The sequence below is a fragment of the Alosa pseudoharengus genome, unplaced genomic scaffold, assembly GCF_046254945.1.
Source record: "Alosa pseudoharengus isolate Yale_2024_CS ecotype anadromous, Long Island Sound unplaced genomic scaffold, YU_APseudo_1.1 YU_APseudo_1.1_scf_23, whole genome shotgun sequence".
NCBI lineage: Eukaryota > Metazoa > Chordata > Actinopteri > Clupeiformes > Clupeidae > Alosa > Alosa pseudoharengus.
The window spans coordinates 19,489,883-19,508,249 of record NW_027468685.1 but is presented as its reverse complement, the minus strand read 5'-3'; the positions used below and the strand labels follow the sequence as shown (position 1 = coordinate 19,508,249).

Sequence of the window (18,367 nt, the reverse complement as noted above, 5' to 3'; positions counted from 1 at the left end):
TTGACTAGTGTGATCGCAGTATACGGTACCCTATCCGGGCACAGTGATGTCAGAGAATGTCTAATAAGACGGGCTCTGGTGATGTCTACCAGAGCCCGTCTACGGACATTCTCTGTGTCTACCAAAGACGTGACTTGCATGAGTAGACTATTATTTTGACAGCAACAGTCCCCCCCGGAAGTTATCAGTATCTTGTTGGGCGATTGTCACCAACTTCCTAATGGTTTTGACCAGTGTACCTCAATCTTTTGTTGTCAATAGTCGATTCTGCATTAATGGGAACACAAACAGACATGTATAATGCATGTTTACAGACAATATTTGGTGTTAATAAGTAGTCCATTCAAAGTACGGGTATCTAATGCCATAGTATTTTTTAAAGATAGAACGAAGACGCAGTCATCCGATGATACTCGGTGAAAACATGAGTAGCTAGCTAGCTAGCTAGGCTAGGTTTTTAGTTTTGATTTTAATTGGACACTGTTACTTAATAAATGAGCGTCTCTTGTCAATGAAAAGTCGTTGTCGGACTTTCTCGACAGAATCAAAACAGAGGATAACCATAGGCAGACATGGAAGGAGCCGACCACCACAATCCTTCGTTAGGTCCTCAGTCAGTTGTTGGGTTTGGAGACGGAAGGCAGGAGGAGGTGGAATCCACTTCAAGTGAGTTGCTTGTACCGACTGATGGCTTGGCAAATGGCAATTCAACTAGTGATGCGGCATCTAAAGGGCCTTCCAATAGAACTAACAAACGGAGTGCTCTTAAGAGAAAGAGTGGCCCCTCTACGGACTCAAAAGCCAAACTCAAAGCTAAGAGGAAGAAGTCTAAAAGTACCCGGACGCCCAGACCTAACTATACAATTGAGCAGGGAGAAGACATGCTCCTGATCATATCCAATGTCAGTCAGAGTGACAGTGTGTGGAGGCCCAAACAGAAGGGCCGCAAAAAGAAAATTAAGACACTGGTCAAGAAAAAAGGCCAAGAGAAAATTGCCAAAAACAAGAACAAAATAAAACGTGTCAAACCTGTCAGACGGAATGTCATAGTGAACACTCAAGCAGAGGGCAGTGACCCTGATCATCAGATTGAACAGGCAACTGTCACCCCCTCAGACGATGGCACTGACCGCTGGGGTCAGAGACTCCCAGTAGAGGTGCTGGTTAATATATTTCAGTATGTTGTTCATCGAGATGGGGCAGTGCCATTCCTGTGTAGGTGTGTTAACATATTAATTATTATATGAATCATGTATTATATATTCCTGTGTGTGTGTGTGATATTCAGACTGCTCAATGGCTTTGTTACATTTTATTTCATTTTATTTTATAACTATTGCATTGTTTTATAAGATGAGAGCAGAAAAAGTAATTTAGATATTTCCTTACATAGAATCGCTCAGTGGATGAACACCTTTCACATAACAGGTTGTGTTTTCAGAGAATCAGTTGCATGTTCTTGATCTGTTATTCTGTTGTACTGTGTGATTGTGAAGGGTGTCGAGGGTATGTCGGTTGTGGAATGATGCCGCATCCAGTCCCAGCCTGTGGCGAAGTGTTACCATGGGATACTGCTGGATAGAACCTGGCAAGAGTCAGCTCCCCAAAACAGAGATGAGGATCAAGGACACTGTAAGCTGGATAGCACAGAACAGGTCAGATCTTTTAGCATGGACTGTGTGCTCCCCCTCTTATCAGTGGGGTATACTACGAATCTCGATTAGTGGGTTAGCGAGGTATGTTGCACTCAAAGCCAGGGTATGCTGTGACACGAAAGTGGATCTGTTTTAGCGTCGCTATATCACCATGGTATCTTATGCTCGCAACTAAACCTGGTCGGGAGGAGGTTATGTGCTAAGTTATAGCTCAGATCGTGTAATCTGCTGCCACTGACCAATCAATTGTCTTGAAAAACTAAGTTATCTCACGTGTAGAATTCTGTCATATATCTTACAGGTGGAGCTCCGCCTCTACAAACATTTTGGATCTTGAATGTGCTTTAATACTGTTGTGCGTGCAAATATGCCACTATGGACCTGCATACCATACAAAATCTGATGACAATCGATTTATTTGATGTTATAGGCTAGACACTAAAAATGACCACAGTGTAGATTACACTATCGCTCATAAATGCGGAAGTAATTGAGTTTTAATATAGGCGGTCTTGTGCGTCTCCCCGTTTCACGATTGGCCAACGTCATCCCAACAACGAGAACGCACACATATCTGAGCTGAAAGCCTAGTTTGACAAATATATCACATAACTGCTATCGTAGTATCACTTAACGTATACCCCTGAGTCAAGGCTTTAGCCTAGATATGTCTAACGTGCTTCGGAGTATACCCCACTGGGATGGGTAACTGTTGTATGTTTGTTTATATTGTTGAGTTGAGCCTATTGAAGTTCAATTCAATATAGGTTTCTGCTGCTGAATTCTTCATCATTGTACACCTGCTTTGATATCCAGTGTGGATAAGCATGTTCAAATACATGCTTTGATTTCAAACTTTACACTTTCAGACTTTCTCAGCTCAGGGAATTTTCACTTTGTCACTGGAAAAAGAATGTGGACTATGTTGTTCAGGTAAGTACTTGTTAATGCATACGATGCATTGTACCATCTGTGCTTTTTCCCTTCATCGGCCAATGTACTGCATCTCTTTTGTCATTAAATAGTGATCTTATCAAAAAAGATTAGCCTTTTTTATTCATTTTTCATTGGTGATTTTCTTAAATATTTTTCAGGTTCTATCTGAGTCCTGCCCTCAGCTGAGCTCCCTGAAGCTGTCCCATTGTACAGGCGTGACAGACAGATCCTTCCAGAGTCTGGCCAGCCACTGCAAGCAGCTGGATAGCATAGATGTACAGAACAGTGATGTAAGTTCTGCCAGCATCATTCACATAAATGACATTGTTATATGTAATACGTACATTAATACATAATCACACATGTAGCAGGCATACAATTACATGACAACATAAGGGCTAGGACAGAATATGTTTTTAGAGTATCTCGTATGGTATGCACACCTGTATATCATTGGTGTGCTGCCTAGACATTATAGCAATAATGCATAAATTGGCCCACAACATACATTGCTGTCTGAAGCACATATTGTGATGGAAGTAATAATTGGCTCATACAAAAATGTAATTTATACAATTGATTGTTGGGATCCTTGATAAGGGTCCTTGATTATGATTCATGGGAGTGGTGTTCGAAGCTATAGCACACGACACAAAAAAAAACTATTGTAAATGCTCAGTAACCTGTAATTGCAAAATAGTGTTACTGTGCCAAATAAAACTATTGTTGCATCTGTGTTATGTTTGGGAACCATTCTGTTATGCGGCTGAAGAACTATATTGCTTGGCAGAAGAACAATCCTTTGTTATTGATAGATTGTTATGTTTTTATCTGTGTGTTTATTTTTTGAAAGGTGTTTAGAACATTTTTATAACAGCAACACAGCTGAAAGTCGCTTTAATCCACAGCCTCTTAAAGGTTATGTGAATCAGGGCTAAACCAGAAGTGTGATGTAGGTGTTCATTTTTCATGGGAACCTTTTTTAAAAGTGTGTGCCCCCCCTCTCATCCCTCTTTAGGTCCAGGGTGAAGGCCTTGTCACATTCTTCGAAACCTCTGGTCATCAGATCCGGAGGATACTATTTAGTCATGGTTCAAAGAGCGAGAAACTGCTCACCGTCATATCAGTAAGCTGTCTACTTTTCTAGGTTTTGATTAGCACATAATATTTACTCAGTAACCTAGTCAGTTACTTTCAGTCAGTGAAATTAGCTGTTGCATTCTAGACAATGAACTTTGTGTTGAACCAGGTGCTGTTCAGACAGAATATAGTCAGCAATAAATGGGTCGTATGGGCTGACGGACATACCCATTCTAGACAATGAGCTTTGTGTTGAACCAGGTCACGACTCTAGAGGGTGCTAGAGAGCTGGCGTATCACATCTTCTATGGGGTTAAGATCAATTTTTTATGGCAGGGATACCATGGTCCTTAAACCAGGTACTGGTAGCTTTGGCACTGTGTGCAGGTGCAAAGTCCTGTTGAAAATAAATGAAATCTGCATCTCTATAAAGTTGGTCAGCAGCAGTAAGCATGAAGTGCTCTAAAACTTCCTGGTAGACGGCTGCGTTGACCCTGGACCTCAGAAAACACAGTGGACTAACACCAGCAGATGATATGGCACCACAAACCATCACTGACTGTGGAAACTTTACACTGGTCTTCAAGCAACGTGGGTCCTGTGCCTCTCCTCTCTTCCTCCAGACTCTGGGACTTTGATTTCCAAAGAACATAACTTTGGTCCACTCAGCAGCAGTCCAGTCCTTTTTGTCTTTAGCCCAAGTGAGACGCTTCTGACGCTGTCTCTTGTTCAAGAGTGGCTACATACGTGGCCTGCCACACGTCAATCAATGCCCTGGACGACCTGTCAGATATCCTAGAGGAGGAATTTGGAGAATTTAAAATGCACCGCACCAAGTGCACGTCCATCATAAAATCAGTGCTGGCCCCTCACTTCAGATCTGAGTTAAAGGATGAAATTGGTGAGTCCCCATTCTCCCTTTACTTGGATGAGACCACCGATATATCTGTCAATAAACCGCTGTGCATATGCATTAAATACCGGTCACTAAAACATGGCAAATTTATCAGCTCTTACCTGGGGTTAGTTGAAGTGACATGCACAAATGCCAGGGGCATCACAGAAGCGATCCTCACCTTCATGCAAGAGAATGGCCTATGGTGGGGATCGCCACAGATGTAGCGAGTGTTATGGTAGGAAAAAATCACTCCGTGTACACTTTACTCAAAGAAAAACAGCCCGATCTAAACCTTATAAGGTGCGTCTGTCATTCATTGGATATAGTAGCAAACAAGGCCATTGCTCAACTCCCTAGCAATCTAGACTATACGATAAGAGAAACCTACAACTGGTTTTCTCACTCATCAATCTGACTACAAAATTCTCTACAAAATTCTAAATGATGGAGCGTGCCCACTAAAAGTACTGTCACCGTCCACTACGCGTTGGTTAGGTGTAGCTGACTGCATCGACCGAATTTTGCAATAGCGAGATGCACTGAAGCTGCACTTCAGTCTCGCAGCCAGTGCAGAACACTGCTACTCGGCAAGGCTGTTGAGTGAAATGTACAGTAATCAAGCAAACATACTATACATGAACTTCCTTCGGCCAATCTTGGTGGAAATAAAAACAGTGAACAAGTTCTTTCAATTGGAGACAGGGGACTCACTGGGTGTCTTTCGGGATCTTGAGAGACTTTACTTGTCCACTCTAAAGAGAGTCGCAAAGCCCAGTGTTTTTTGAGTTAATAGCGACTGTCATCTCAGAGAACTAGATCTAAAATCAACTAGCATATACCTCTCCGCCCAAGACGCAGACTTGGGCACCACATTTCAAGAGGAGCTCAAAGCACTGAAGTGAAGGAAATTATCTCTCTGCGGTGCTTCGCTTTTATCAAAGAACTGTTGGTGCAATATCAAATGCGCTTACCCGAATCGCTGGCCATGCTGCGGAAACTGGAGCTGCACTCCCCTAAGTCAGTGATGTCCACCAAACAGACCAAGGGTCAGAGAGGTGCTATGAACTTTTTTATATGCTCCGCCAATACTTTGGACTGTCAGTGGAGAAATATCGCATCAGCTGGCTTCTCAAGTGACCAGGCCATTGACACGTTTTGGATGGAGATTGAGGCCTTCAAAGACGCTGGGGGGAATAAGTGTTTTGAAGAACTAGCACTGGGTGCAATTCAATTGCTGTCTCTGCCAATATCCAATGCCCACGTAGAGAGAGCATTTTCCCAAGTGGCTCTCTTGAAAGATGACAGGAGGAACCGTATGGGACTGCCAGTCCTGTCCAGTCTAATGGAGGTGCGCTCCGGCCTGCGCAGAAATGAATGGACGTCCCAAATTTCAGACCTCCCCGGCAGTTGTTGCAGAGGTTTGATTCTTCAATGTATTAGGCCTAGGCTACATGTTTTGGCAACTGTTCTTGCGGTATGGATGATGTTCATTTTTATGCATGATGAAAATGTTGTTCTACATTTTACATAACATGCTTTCTCAATACTGGCAATGTTTTTTTAAAAGCCTAACAATGTATTAGGCTACATTATGTTTACCCGGCAGTTGTTGCGGAGGTTTGATTCTTCAATGTAGGCTATTAGGCCTGGGCTACGTGTTTTGGCAGCTGTTCTTATTGATGAGCGGTATTGATATGATGTTCATTTTTATGCATGATGAAAATGTTGTTCTACATTTTTTAAAAGCCTAACAATGTATTACATTATGTTTATTCAAAGATGTCAGAAATGTTTTTTTCTGTGACATCGTTGTTGGGCGGTTTTTTGCTGAAGTGGGCGGGTTTTCCAACATGATTGGGCGGAAATCACTCAATCTAATCTGGCAACACTGAAAGTGGGATATAGTGCAACTGCTTCCCCAAAACAATTCCTCCATAACTGTGTATTTAATCGTTTGATATGTGGATAACTTTCAGTGGACTAAAGCATATAGCCAACTTTGTTTGCAGCAGTGAAGCTAAGTTTGTTGTTAACATTGTTGGTAACTGTCAGGGAATTTAACCCCAACTAGTGGTGCACGATATATCGGCCACCGATAAAATATCGGCCGATATGGTCATTTTTTTACACATCGGTATCGTTCCGATGTCAAAATAGGGCCGATGTGAACAGGCCGATAATCATTCCTGTGTATTTGACGTGTGTGTAGATCCAAGCGTGTTATCTGTCTACACTGAATCCGTTAAATATGCCCTTCTATTGCATCATATTTCTTATTTAAAATAGCAGAGCAACAAGACTGACAGAAAGAAGACGATATGCGATTCGAAACTGAAATCGCAACACTCATATCCACAAACCTGTGTCGCGGTGTGAAAAGGCAGAACCGACACACCCTTTCTAGTGTCTAGCAGTGCTTTGCAGCTTACGCGGCCACATAAACAACACACATCTCCCGCTTTACTTGGCGTAGCCTAGGTTGCTTTCATTGTAGACTTTAACAGTATAAACCCTCTCTCTTTGCCCCGCTCTCTCTCTCTCTCTCTCGCTCACTCAATGGACACGCGCGACTCGGCCAACGCAATCCAAATAAAACATTACAATCGTGAAAGCAAGGACTCATAGAAGACGACTAGCTAAATTACTATTAAATCTGCTTAGCAACATTAGCATGCTGCACATATTTGTTTAAAACTCTGACTGACTATGATGACTGATCATCTCAATACCAATGTTTCCCAAAAGTGCCTGTACCAAGGAGAACAAGTATTACCTTGAAACTTAAACACACATGGGGAAACTGAACAGTCCAATCAGTAGACTATGATAAGCTAGCCAACTATGCTACTTTGTTTACAATATTTCCAGGCTTCAACCATCACTGAGCGTTGTTTAGGTACATTGAATCGCGTTAAGCTTTTTCCTTTCAATAGGCCTCAATGAAGCAGAAACGCTTAATGTTAGATAACGTCCATAATAATTGGACTTTGGGTTTGACATTTTGACAGGGACTTACTATTGCAAGCAGAGTACTGTATGTATGATGAATGTGAGTGATGACAGTGAAGATGTGTGTGTGGGCGGGAGGGGAGTGGAGCAGTGTGTGTGTGTGTGTGTGTGTAGTGTGTGTGTGGGTAGGTGGGGGCAGTGTGCTGTAAGTATGTAGAGGATGTGTGTTGGAGAAGATCCTGAAGACAATGTGCTGTGTATGTAAAAAAATGTAAAAAGTTCTATGGAGATGTGCAAAAGTTGGAGAAAGTCAGATGTGTGTGTGTGTTGACGTGTGATGAAATAAGAAAATAAATAAAAGGTCTGTAGCATAGGGAGAGGGATGTAAAAGTGCTAAAAGTCTTGTAGGTGTGTGTGTGTGTGTGGGGGGGGGGGGTCATGAGTGCTGAGTAGTGAATGAGGGCAAAGTCAGTATAGTGTGAGTTCAGAGTTGGGAAATGTTTGAGAGTGCTGAGGAGTGAATGTGTGCAAAGTCAGTATAGTGTGAGTTCAGAGTTCGGATGGCCTGGGGATAAAAACTTCTCCTGAGTCTCTCAGTGGCTTTGTGACTACATAGGCATCTTCTTGATTTCAGCGGTAGGAATAATCCATTGTTAGGATGAGAAGAGTCCTTCAGAATCTTTTGGGCTCTTAGGAGTACTCTTCTGGAATAGATATCTTGTAGAGCAGGGAGTTGAGTTCTTATAGTACGTTCAGCTGAGCGCACTACTCTCTGCAGAGTACTACAATCTCTAACTGTGGAGTTCCCATACCAGGTGATGATGCTACCAGTTAGAACACTCTCAACCGCTGAAGTGTAGAAGGCCTTCATGATGGATGTAGAAACTTTGTGTTTTCTATACAGATATATCGACATCGGTAAATATCGGTATCGGCCATAACAGCAATATTAATATCGGTTATCCGTATCGGCCACAATTTTCACATCGGTGCATCATTAACCCCAACATATAGATACCACACGTAGTATGGCTTTGCCCACAAACTCTGGTACCAAGAGGAGAGCCTGCTAATGTAAGGAAGAATTCCTCACACCATCAGTCTCTGACTCTGCAGCCCAAAAGCTGTGTCTTTTATTGTACAGATGCACACAGAAAATATGAAGCAAGACATAGCGACTTCATTGTGACATACTCTTATCTCACCCACACACAGACAGGGTGCAGTTCCTGTCTGTCTGGGTGCACACTTAACTTGTACTCTCTGTTCTTAGAACTCAGCACAACAACATTTAACTTGAACTCTCTGTTCTTAGAACTCAGCACAATAATATTTCTGCTTACACAAATGGTTATACAATGATAATAATAATTTCCTTACAGTAACGTAAACGTTTCTTCAGTTAGGAGCAGTAGCCTACTGTTTTTTTTTTATGTTGCATTCATTTTCACCGTGAGACACACGCAATTCAACAAGTTCACACGCTCACACGCCACACCTTGCATTTCTCACGCAGAAATATTACTAGGGATGTCAAGGTATCTGCATAGTTATTAGAGGCGCAAGGATACCAGAGGATTTTTCGCAAGGTTCAGACCTAGGTTCGCACCACTGGAGCTAAGTTTCACATGCGCACATGAAACTTTCACGTGAGCACATGAAAGTTTCAGGTGAGTTTCAGGTGAAAGTTTCAGACCTAGGTTCGCACCACTGGAGCTAAGTTTCACATGCGCACATTAAACTTTCACGTGAGCACATGAAAGTTTCAGGTGAGCACATGAAAGTTTAACGTAAGCACATGACACTAAACTTTACATTTTTTTTTGCTCATGTCCTCTTAGAGGCTCCGTAGGTTACCACTCACCAGCCAAATAATAATTAAAAAAATATCCACCGACATCCAATCAAAAAATAGTGTTCGTTGTATCGGGTAAAATTCCAAAATAGGACATCCCCTCCCTGCAAGTGCAACCACGTTATGCTTGTGCGCTTATGTGGGGTTACACGTTTAAGATTTCAAAACTGCACCAAAATTCTTTTTATTCAGAAATTCAACTGTCTGTCATTTAGTAAACCAGCCTACTTATGGCACTTTAACAGTGTATTTTATTTGCACCAAAATTCTTTTTATTCAGAAATTCAACTGTCTGTCATTTAGTAAACCAGCCTACTTATGGCACTTTAACAGTGTATTTTATTTATAAACTAAACTAAACTGTCGGTCATTAAGAAAACATAATGATTGTGTCGTTGTAGCTTTGTGTATCCCAGACAACGTTCATTTTATACGACCAATCACTCTCGTGGCTGCCTGTCGTCACTGCTGCAACTTTCGCACTCGTTTGTGCTTTTTAGCGGCGTGTTCATCAGACACCCGTCTGAGCCTCCATGGACCATGTCAACAATGAATGAAAATTAGCTTATTATCAATGAGTGTTATCAATTTGAGCGAGTATGCTACACAAATTTTTTTCTAAAGATACAGGACTGCTGCAAACAATGAGATGCCAACCATCATAATTTAATAGCAACCCAAAATAATGAACTTGCTGTCCTTATAAAAATAGAAAATAAAAAGTTGGTCTCAGCATGCACATTCTTGGTCCAATGCTTCAGTGACAATAGGCTACTCAAGTGAATAAAGCAATTAACTTAATAAATAAAAATGTCTCACTCAGTACATATATCTCGTAAATTGGTGAGCCATAGAATATCCCACCGTCAAGATTATTCAAGATTCCAATCTATCCCACCGTCAAGATTATTCAAGATTCCAATCCATCCCACCTAAATATAAAAGTTATTTCTACTGACATGCTTCCTGGTGACATAAAAACACAAATGGTTTCCCTTTGATATAAAGGCTGACATAAGAGACATAGCTATGCAAGATGGGTACAAATCCCAGACTGTCCTGAAAAATAAACAAAAATGTATGTATGGATAGATGTGTACTGTAGAGGTGTAGATACAATGACAAATTCAAGGTCTCAAAGGGTTAATGCTTCTTTCCAAAAAACTCACCAGAAGTCTTTATTAAATTCTACCTTCATTGAAACAGCACACGATTTAGCACACAAGCCAAACATTTTAGTGAGTGAGTGCCCCCCCCAAAAAATAAATAAATAAATAAATAAATAAAAAATCCAATCCAAGCTGAGCTCAAAACTTGAGAACCCTGATATACTGTAGTTTTTTTCGGAGCTGTGGTGTAGCTGTTCCAGTCAAAACGACTGGGAACAGCTCCAGTATTTAGCCTAGCACTCCTGTCTTTATAATCAGCCACTGAGAAATGGCAACTACAGACAAGTGTACTCCCCTTACGAATGACAAAATTAACTCCATAATCCCGTTTAATCGCCCTTACCAAAGTCCTTTTAGGCAAGTCCCTCCACTTGGCGGGCATATTGCAACGCGTTTCTAATTATATAAACAGCACCTGTAGTCAGCAATAAATGGGTCGTATGGGCTGACAACAGACATAGCCTTTCATTGTACATCTGCTCTAAACATGCAACATTTAAAAACAATGCTGGAGAACAAATATTACATAATGTGCACAGATGAAGTTTAGTTAGTATTACCAAGTGCATTCAAAGTTAGCATATGGCTGCTTACATCCTCTTAGCTGCTTTATAAAATGCTCACTAATGAATTTGTGACGTGAGAATGTTAAGTGAACTATTAGAAAGCCAACAGTCGTTTGTCATCCACAGAAAGGCTGCTGTCCTGAGCTTCGCTCACTGGCAATCAACACCAATCTCAACACTGGATTCTCTCAGCTTCCCATCTGCATTCCAGCTTTGCAGATGGGTTGTCCCAAGCTTCAGGTGCATGTTTATTTTTGTTTTGTCTGTATCCCAGGTACAGGTACAGGATGTACAGGTAAATTAAATATGTTGCCAATTTCTTCTTGTCCTTTTCGATGTTGTTTTTTAATTAAATGCTTGTCCAGGATCATTATAGTCTAATTGCTCAAGTATTTTTCTTGGCAGCACACATTACAATACAGTCAGAACTACATTGATACTGCTCTGATTTTGACTAAAGACACTATTCTATTTACACTATGGGTCTGTGTCTGTCCCTGTATCTCAGAGCACAATGTTAGCATCATACATGTGATTCCTACTGAGAGTTTACAGAATTAAGCGATGTATGCATTCTCTGCACTGTAAGTTACTTTGGGTAAAGCCACTAAATTGCACTTTTGACTAATCTGCTCATGTGACTTGAATTTTTTGTAATTTCCCATTGTCAGGTTTTCAGCATGATGAACGTGATGCCAAGGGCCAAGACGACTCGGAACGTTCCGACCTCCACTCTTGGCTTTCCTATGTTGGAGGAGCTGTGCATCGCAACCTCATCTGTGTCCTTCTTCACCGATCAGGACCTAAACAGTCTGCTCCACGGTTCCCCCCGGCTGCGAGTGCTGGACCTGCGAGGCTGCTCGCGTGTGACCCCTACTGCCCTTTCTGCCCTGCCTTGTGAAGGTGAGCCAAAGTTTAGCCTGCACTGCTGTATGTCTGAGTTCAGAGTGTTGACATTAACAAAACAAACTCTCAACTATGCTGAATGTTATGGGTGTTTAATGTTTGGACAGTAATTGCTTGTTTTTGACGTAGTGGAAATGTAAATAATCTGTCCATAATTATAAAATATACTTTTTATTGTTTAAACGAGTAAATGTTGGAGGTGTGTATCAGATACAGTGGATAGTGTACTTGTTTTTGACGTGGTGGAAATGTAAATAATCTGTCCATAATTATAAAATATACTTTTTGTCGTTTATATGAGTAAATGTTGGAGGTGTGTATCAGATGCAGTGGACAGTGTAAATAACAATGCAAATGTGTTAGACTGTGTATGAGTACACTAACTATTGCCGTCTATCATGCATTTATTGATATTTCTTGTTATTGTTTGTGAGCCATTGACTCTATGTTGAGTACTGTTTTCTTACTTTCTCCACCTCTCCTCCCACCTCCAGATTTAGAGTGTCTGTTCTGGGGCCTCTACTTTAACAGCACATCAGTGGCATCTTCTAAAAAGGGGCTGCACCTGCTGACACAAAAGTGGAGCCGCACGCTCCGTGAGCTGGACATCACCAACCATGCCTTCTCTGAGGAGGACCTGGAGATCACCATTGGTAACCTGGCCCTTGGTGAGGGTGTGGAAGGCCTGCGTTCACTGAACCTCAGTGGGACCAAAGTCACTTCACAGGCCCTCAGGTACACCACAGCCACACACAGAAACCTCTAATCCTCTAATGGGTTTTTTTTTTTGTTATTGTTCCACAGAAACCTCTCAGTGGAACAAAATAGCAGGAAGGAAGCGTGGGTGATGATACGCCAAAACATTCCAGTTACTCAGTATCAAATGTGTTGCCGCTTGTCCCCATCACATTGCAAGTTTTTATAGACATGCTTGCTCATGAGTACAGTAAGATAGCTGTTGCTTTTGAAGCGGAAGAAGAGCACGTAGACATATATAAATCCAACAGCTTGTCTTACTCTAATCAGGTGATGCTGAGATTTGTTATCTGTGTCATAAAGTTTTATACCACAAGTTGTAACTTACTCTCCATTTTTCCTTACCTTAAACCATGTCTGTTCTCAGGTTACTGATTGGCCATGCTGTTGCTCTGGACTACCTAAACCTGTCATCATGCCGCTACCTTTTGAGGGGAATGAAGAAATTGTACCGTGGCCAGGAGAATATACGCCAACTCCTGGACAAACTAGAATAGAGTTTTAGGTAACACGTTTCAGTCACCAACTAATTATACATCCAGTGCTCCTGTAAATGGGTTTATTGGATGTTCTGGATATTGTGGTAAATAATAGGCTAGATCATCAGTATTTGTCATTAAATTGTAATTTAATTGAAAGTGATAAGATGCTACTGATCACTGGTGTTCTCCCATACATCACCTGTCACCTAAACATTAAGTTTTTGTGCTGTACTCTGTCAGTCTTTTTGTACATTATTATTGTTTTTATACTACAGTTTATACTTATGAAATAAACATTCTCAATGCTCAATACATGACGTGACATCCTAGGCTACTGCACCCTTATTTCAAATGTATAATGTAAAGACCGTAAAGATGAGAAAAATGAAAATGAAATTCGCCGTTTACAAAATGGGGGACTTACGTGGTTCGCGCAGATCCAAGGAGAAAATATTTGGGGAGGTATGGGGTTACTGAGTTTACAAATCACGCGCAGAGGCGAACGCATCTTGATGCGTTGTCAGAGCCCCATTAAAAACTTGTGTGATCCAACAACAAATGTGAATGCAGCCCCTATGCCGCGGACGCAACGCGAACATAATGCTTGCGCTGGAATATAGCCCCTGTGTGACTCACTGCAGATAGATGCGTCTGAAATGTCCTCTAAACCTCTAAAATCCCTGACATAATTTCAAATGTGATACAAACATTCACTCTGGCCCTTTCTGAAACCAATCCCTACCCACTCCCCTCAGTTACGGTGTGCACTCAGGTGGGAATCACCCTTACAGCTAAAACGAGTTCTCCATGTAAATGGGAAAATGTTGAAGTTCTTTTATCACTTTTGGGTGCTATAGGCTAGTTGGAACTGCTCACCTCAATGAACTATGATAAGCTATGCTAACAGTAAGTGCTTCAGACTGAGGTACTACACGCACAGAGATGAGAAGGGCATGTATCATCTTATCTAACTCTGGCAGAGACAGTAACATAATTTCCCAAAATGTTGGCGTGTTCCTTTAACACTTGGTTAGGAGTGCAAGTGGCTAGGGAAAGAGTGTAGCTAGTTTCGGAAAGGGCCTTTCACTCACAGATAACAAATTAATTTGAATTTTATGGTCAAAGGTCATAGGTCAAGATTATTGTGACCATACATACTTATGAGGAATGCCTATAGGAAGTTTTTTTTTTTCTTTCAAATTCGGCACACACAGTCACTTACACTCAAAGATGAACAGATTAGATTTGAGTGGTCAATGTTACTGTGACCTCTCAAAAAAACAGCATGGGTCTACTGTATTTTTACACCTTGAACACAATATCCTAGAAACACCTTGAGGGAGTTATTTCAAATTTAGCACAACTTAGGCCCTGTACACACATACCAAGATATTTTATGTTTGGGTCTTTCGTCCACACGTAAACAGTGTTTTAGAATAACAGATATTTTTTAAAAACCTTCAAAAGAGAATGCTGGTTTACTTGGATCTGTGGACATCCAAAATGGAGATTTTTACAAACAAGTATATACGTAAGTATATACTGTATACTCTTTTGATCCCGTAAGGGAAATTTGGTCTCTGCATTTATCCCAATCCGCGAATTAGTGAAACACACACAGCACACAGTGAACACACAGTGAGGTGAAGCACACACTAATCCCGACGCAGTGAGCTGCATGCCACAGCGGCGCTCGGGGAGCAGTGAGGGGTTAGGTGCGTTGCTCAAGGGCACTTCAGCCGTGCCTACTGGTCGCGGTTCGAACCGGCAACCCTTCGGTTACAAGGTCGAAGCACTAACCAGTAGGCCACGGCTGCCCCCGTGGACAAGGACATGATGGTTACTTTGGGTATTGAGTATTCGTATATATAGCAAGTCAGTCAGTGCTCTCCTGGGCTTTACTTGTTTTGTAGCCTACTGTACCTCGATGTCCATCCATCGTAAAAACATGTCTGTAGACCCTGCTTATTAGTACAAGTTGTTTTAAAGCAGAGACTCTGAAATGGTATAACCACCTACAGTAGCTTCATGTTAGGGTCCCACAAGGAAACGTGTCTGAAACATTGAAAACATGATAATGTACATTACTTGTTAATCTGTTTCCATTGCATGCCATATGACCAGTGGTTAAAGTGGGATTTGGCAGGTGGGGGAACCCTAAAATCCAGTGCAACGGGGAAAAATTACTCACCATTGGACAACATATTGAGTATCGTGGTGTAGCAATACTTTTTGGACAAGAATTGATAGCTTCTTGGTCACCTCTGTACACTCGTAAATTAATTCCCATTTATTTTAACAATATCATCATGGTGTATCATTGGTATGAAAGAATATATTTATTATTCAATTATCCGAGGTGGCGAATCTGTGTTCCTCCCACTTTAACTCCTGTCTGCTGCGTTGGGCTAATGGAACAGTGCTAATGGAGTAATGCCAAGATAGATTAACATTTTTCCATGTTAAAACCATTTATCACATAAAAAATAACAAGGTTATTATCATGTCATAATAACAATAATAACAATACTCTGTGTTTCCAGGATATCATGTTCAAGTTGTAAAAATATTTTTTAGTGAATAGTGAAATAGTTTTTTTTTGTAAGGTCACAGTAATATTGACCTTTCACCACCCAAATATAATCAGCCACAAAACTTCTGTTAGACTTTTTTTGAGGACGGTCACTGAAAGGAGCTCTAATAAATATCGGAGGCTGCTGAAAAGGCAAGCCAATGGCTATGGCACTCACATGCTATTTGGGGTCATGTTGTAACCTGAATTGACTGAGACGCTGCTGCTGTGTTTCTAGAATGGTAGTTGTTGGGCTTGCGTGTCGGCTGTGTATGTTGTTGATCAGGTCATAAGTGTCCACAGTAATGAAGAGGAATGACTGGAGAATTTATGATATTGCTTGGTATGTTGTTGGTATGTTGCTGATCGGATCATAAATGACCATAGCAACAAACAGGAATGACTGAAGAATTTGTGACATTGGTTGGTAGTTGGTATGTAAATATTTGTTGGTATTTGTTGGTGTCTGCATCAAAGGCTTGCAGTTTGACTGGGTATGTTAATGACCAGATAATAAACCACCACAGCAATGAAGAGGATTGACTGAAGAATGTGTAGGTATTTGTGGGTGCCCACATCAAGGGCTTACAGTTGGTCTGTTTATGTTGCTGATTGGTTTAGAAACTGTGGGAGCAAAGAAGAGGAATGACCAAAGACTTTGGTGGTACTTCTTGGTGCCCTCATCAAGGGTTGGTGTTTTGTTTGTTGTATAGTTGCTGATGGGATCATAAATGGCCACAGCAAAAAAGATGATTAACTGAAGAATTTGTTGGTATTTGTGGGTGCCCGTATCAAGGGATTGCAGTTTGCTCGGCCATAGCAAAGAAGACAAATTACCAAAAAATGTGGTTGGTAGACAACCTATCATGAGTGTGGAGGGAGCTGGGTCTGAGATGCCAGATACCACTGTTGAGTCTTCTGGAGGTCACCGATGAATGATGAAGACAAAAGTGCAAGTGAATATTTGTACCAAATTTGAAAAAAATCCCTACAGGCATTTATGATATATAATTTTCTCAAGAATGCAAGGTCCTTGACCTCGACCTTTGACCATCAGATTCAAATATTCGTTATCTGTGAGTCAAAGTGAATATTTGTATCACATGAAATTGTGTCAGGGATTTTTTGAGATTTATCCACCACAAAGGGATATACATAAGGTCACAGTGACCTTTGGCTACCAAAATGTTACAAGTTATTATTTAAATCCAAGTGACTGTTTCTAGCCCTGAGATATGTTGGAGATATCACATTTGCACGGGTATACTGGTGTATGTCACCCAATGATGTCATTTTGAGCTACCTTAAGGCAGTGTTTTTCAACCACTGTGCCGGGGCACACTAGTGTGCCGTGAGATCATCAGGTGTGCCGCAGAAAATTACCCAAATGTCACTCACTGGTCCAGAAAAGCAACTGTTGCATCAAAGAATTTATAACCACATGCTCTCATTGATTGTTTGATTGCACTATTTGTGGTAGGCAGGCATTGCACAACGGGGGGCCCATATCCAGTATTCACAGAATCATCACATATCCAGTTCATAACAACAATTAAATTAGATATAGTCACCTACTGTACATGAAATAGAGGGCGCTTGTTTTATTGAGCAGGTCTTGCATAGAAGCCATAATAAGGCCATATCTGTGTATTATTTGAAATTTTAGGCTATGGTATGTTTATTTTTTCTTCACACAGGATGTTAGTGTGCCGTGGGACATTTAAAGTGTCAAAAGTGTGCCGTGGCACAAAAAAGGTTGAAAAACACTGCCTTAAGGAATATATTGCACTCAGGACATTAAATCTAGCTTGGATTTGATCAGTAGACATGATTGATGATAATATATCTCCATTTGTCCACCAGAAATGACCTAAACATTATGTTTCAACCAATCATTGAAATAGATATGTATTTGAAATCACTGGCTGGATCCCACTATTTCGGCGGTTACAGCGACAAAAATAATAAAAAGGACGAGCATTTTTCTTTTGATTTATAAAGTCCACAGATGGCCCTTTCATGTGAAGAAAGAATTTTGAAAAAAGGAGGTTGCTCATCGGAGATATTCAGGTCTGAATATTTCTATTTTTTGGGTATTCGCCAAAAGGCATGTGACATAGTGCAGTGTTTTTCAACCACTGTGCCGGGGCACACTAGTGTGCTGTGAGAGATCATCAGGTGTGCCGCAGAAAATTACCCAAATGTCACTCACTGGTCCAAAAAAGCAACTGTTGCATCAAAGAATTTATAACCACATGCTCTCATTGATTGTATGATTGCACTATTTGTGGTATGCAGGCATTGTACAATGGGAGCCCCATATCCAGTATTCACAGAGTCATCACATATCCAGTTCATAACAACAATTAAATTAGATATAGTCACCTACAAATGAAACAGAGGGCGCTTGTTTTATTGAGCAGGTCTTGCATAGAAGCCATAATAAGGCCATATCTGTGTATTATTTGAAGTTTTAGGTAATGGTATGTTTATTTTTTCTTCACACAGGATGTTAGTGTGCCGTGGGACATTTTAAGTGTCAA

At 41.0% G+C, this 18,367-nt stretch overlaps 1 protein-coding gene across 2 annotated transcripts; it reads left to right on the top strand.

The window, feature by feature from the left end:
* The first annotated feature begins 203 nt into the window (after positions 1-203).
* LOC143140817 (F-box/LRR-repeat protein 6-like) lies at positions 204-13,574 on the top strand. Of its 2 annotated transcripts, none has more exons than XR_012990686.1 (9): positions 204-1,219; positions 1,497-1,655; positions 2,525-2,588; positions 2,750-2,881; positions 3,610-3,717; positions 11,235-11,348; positions 11,780-12,011; positions 12,509-13,040; positions 13,138-13,226. XR_012990686.1 is itself a non-coding variant. In XM_076301933.1 (9 exons), exons 1-9 carry the CDS (start codon positions 573-575, stop codon positions 13,265-13,267), a joined length of 1,827 nt encoding a protein of 608 aa, XP_076158048.1. In that variant the 5' UTR covers positions 204-572; the 3' UTR covers positions 13,268-13,574. The 2 variants fall into 2 exon arrangements, 1 of the variants encoding a protein (XP_076158048.1); XM_076301933.1 differs by having other exon boundaries at positions 12,509-12,749; positions 13,138-13,574.
* The last annotated feature ends 4,793 nt before the right edge of the window (positions 13,575-18,367 follow it).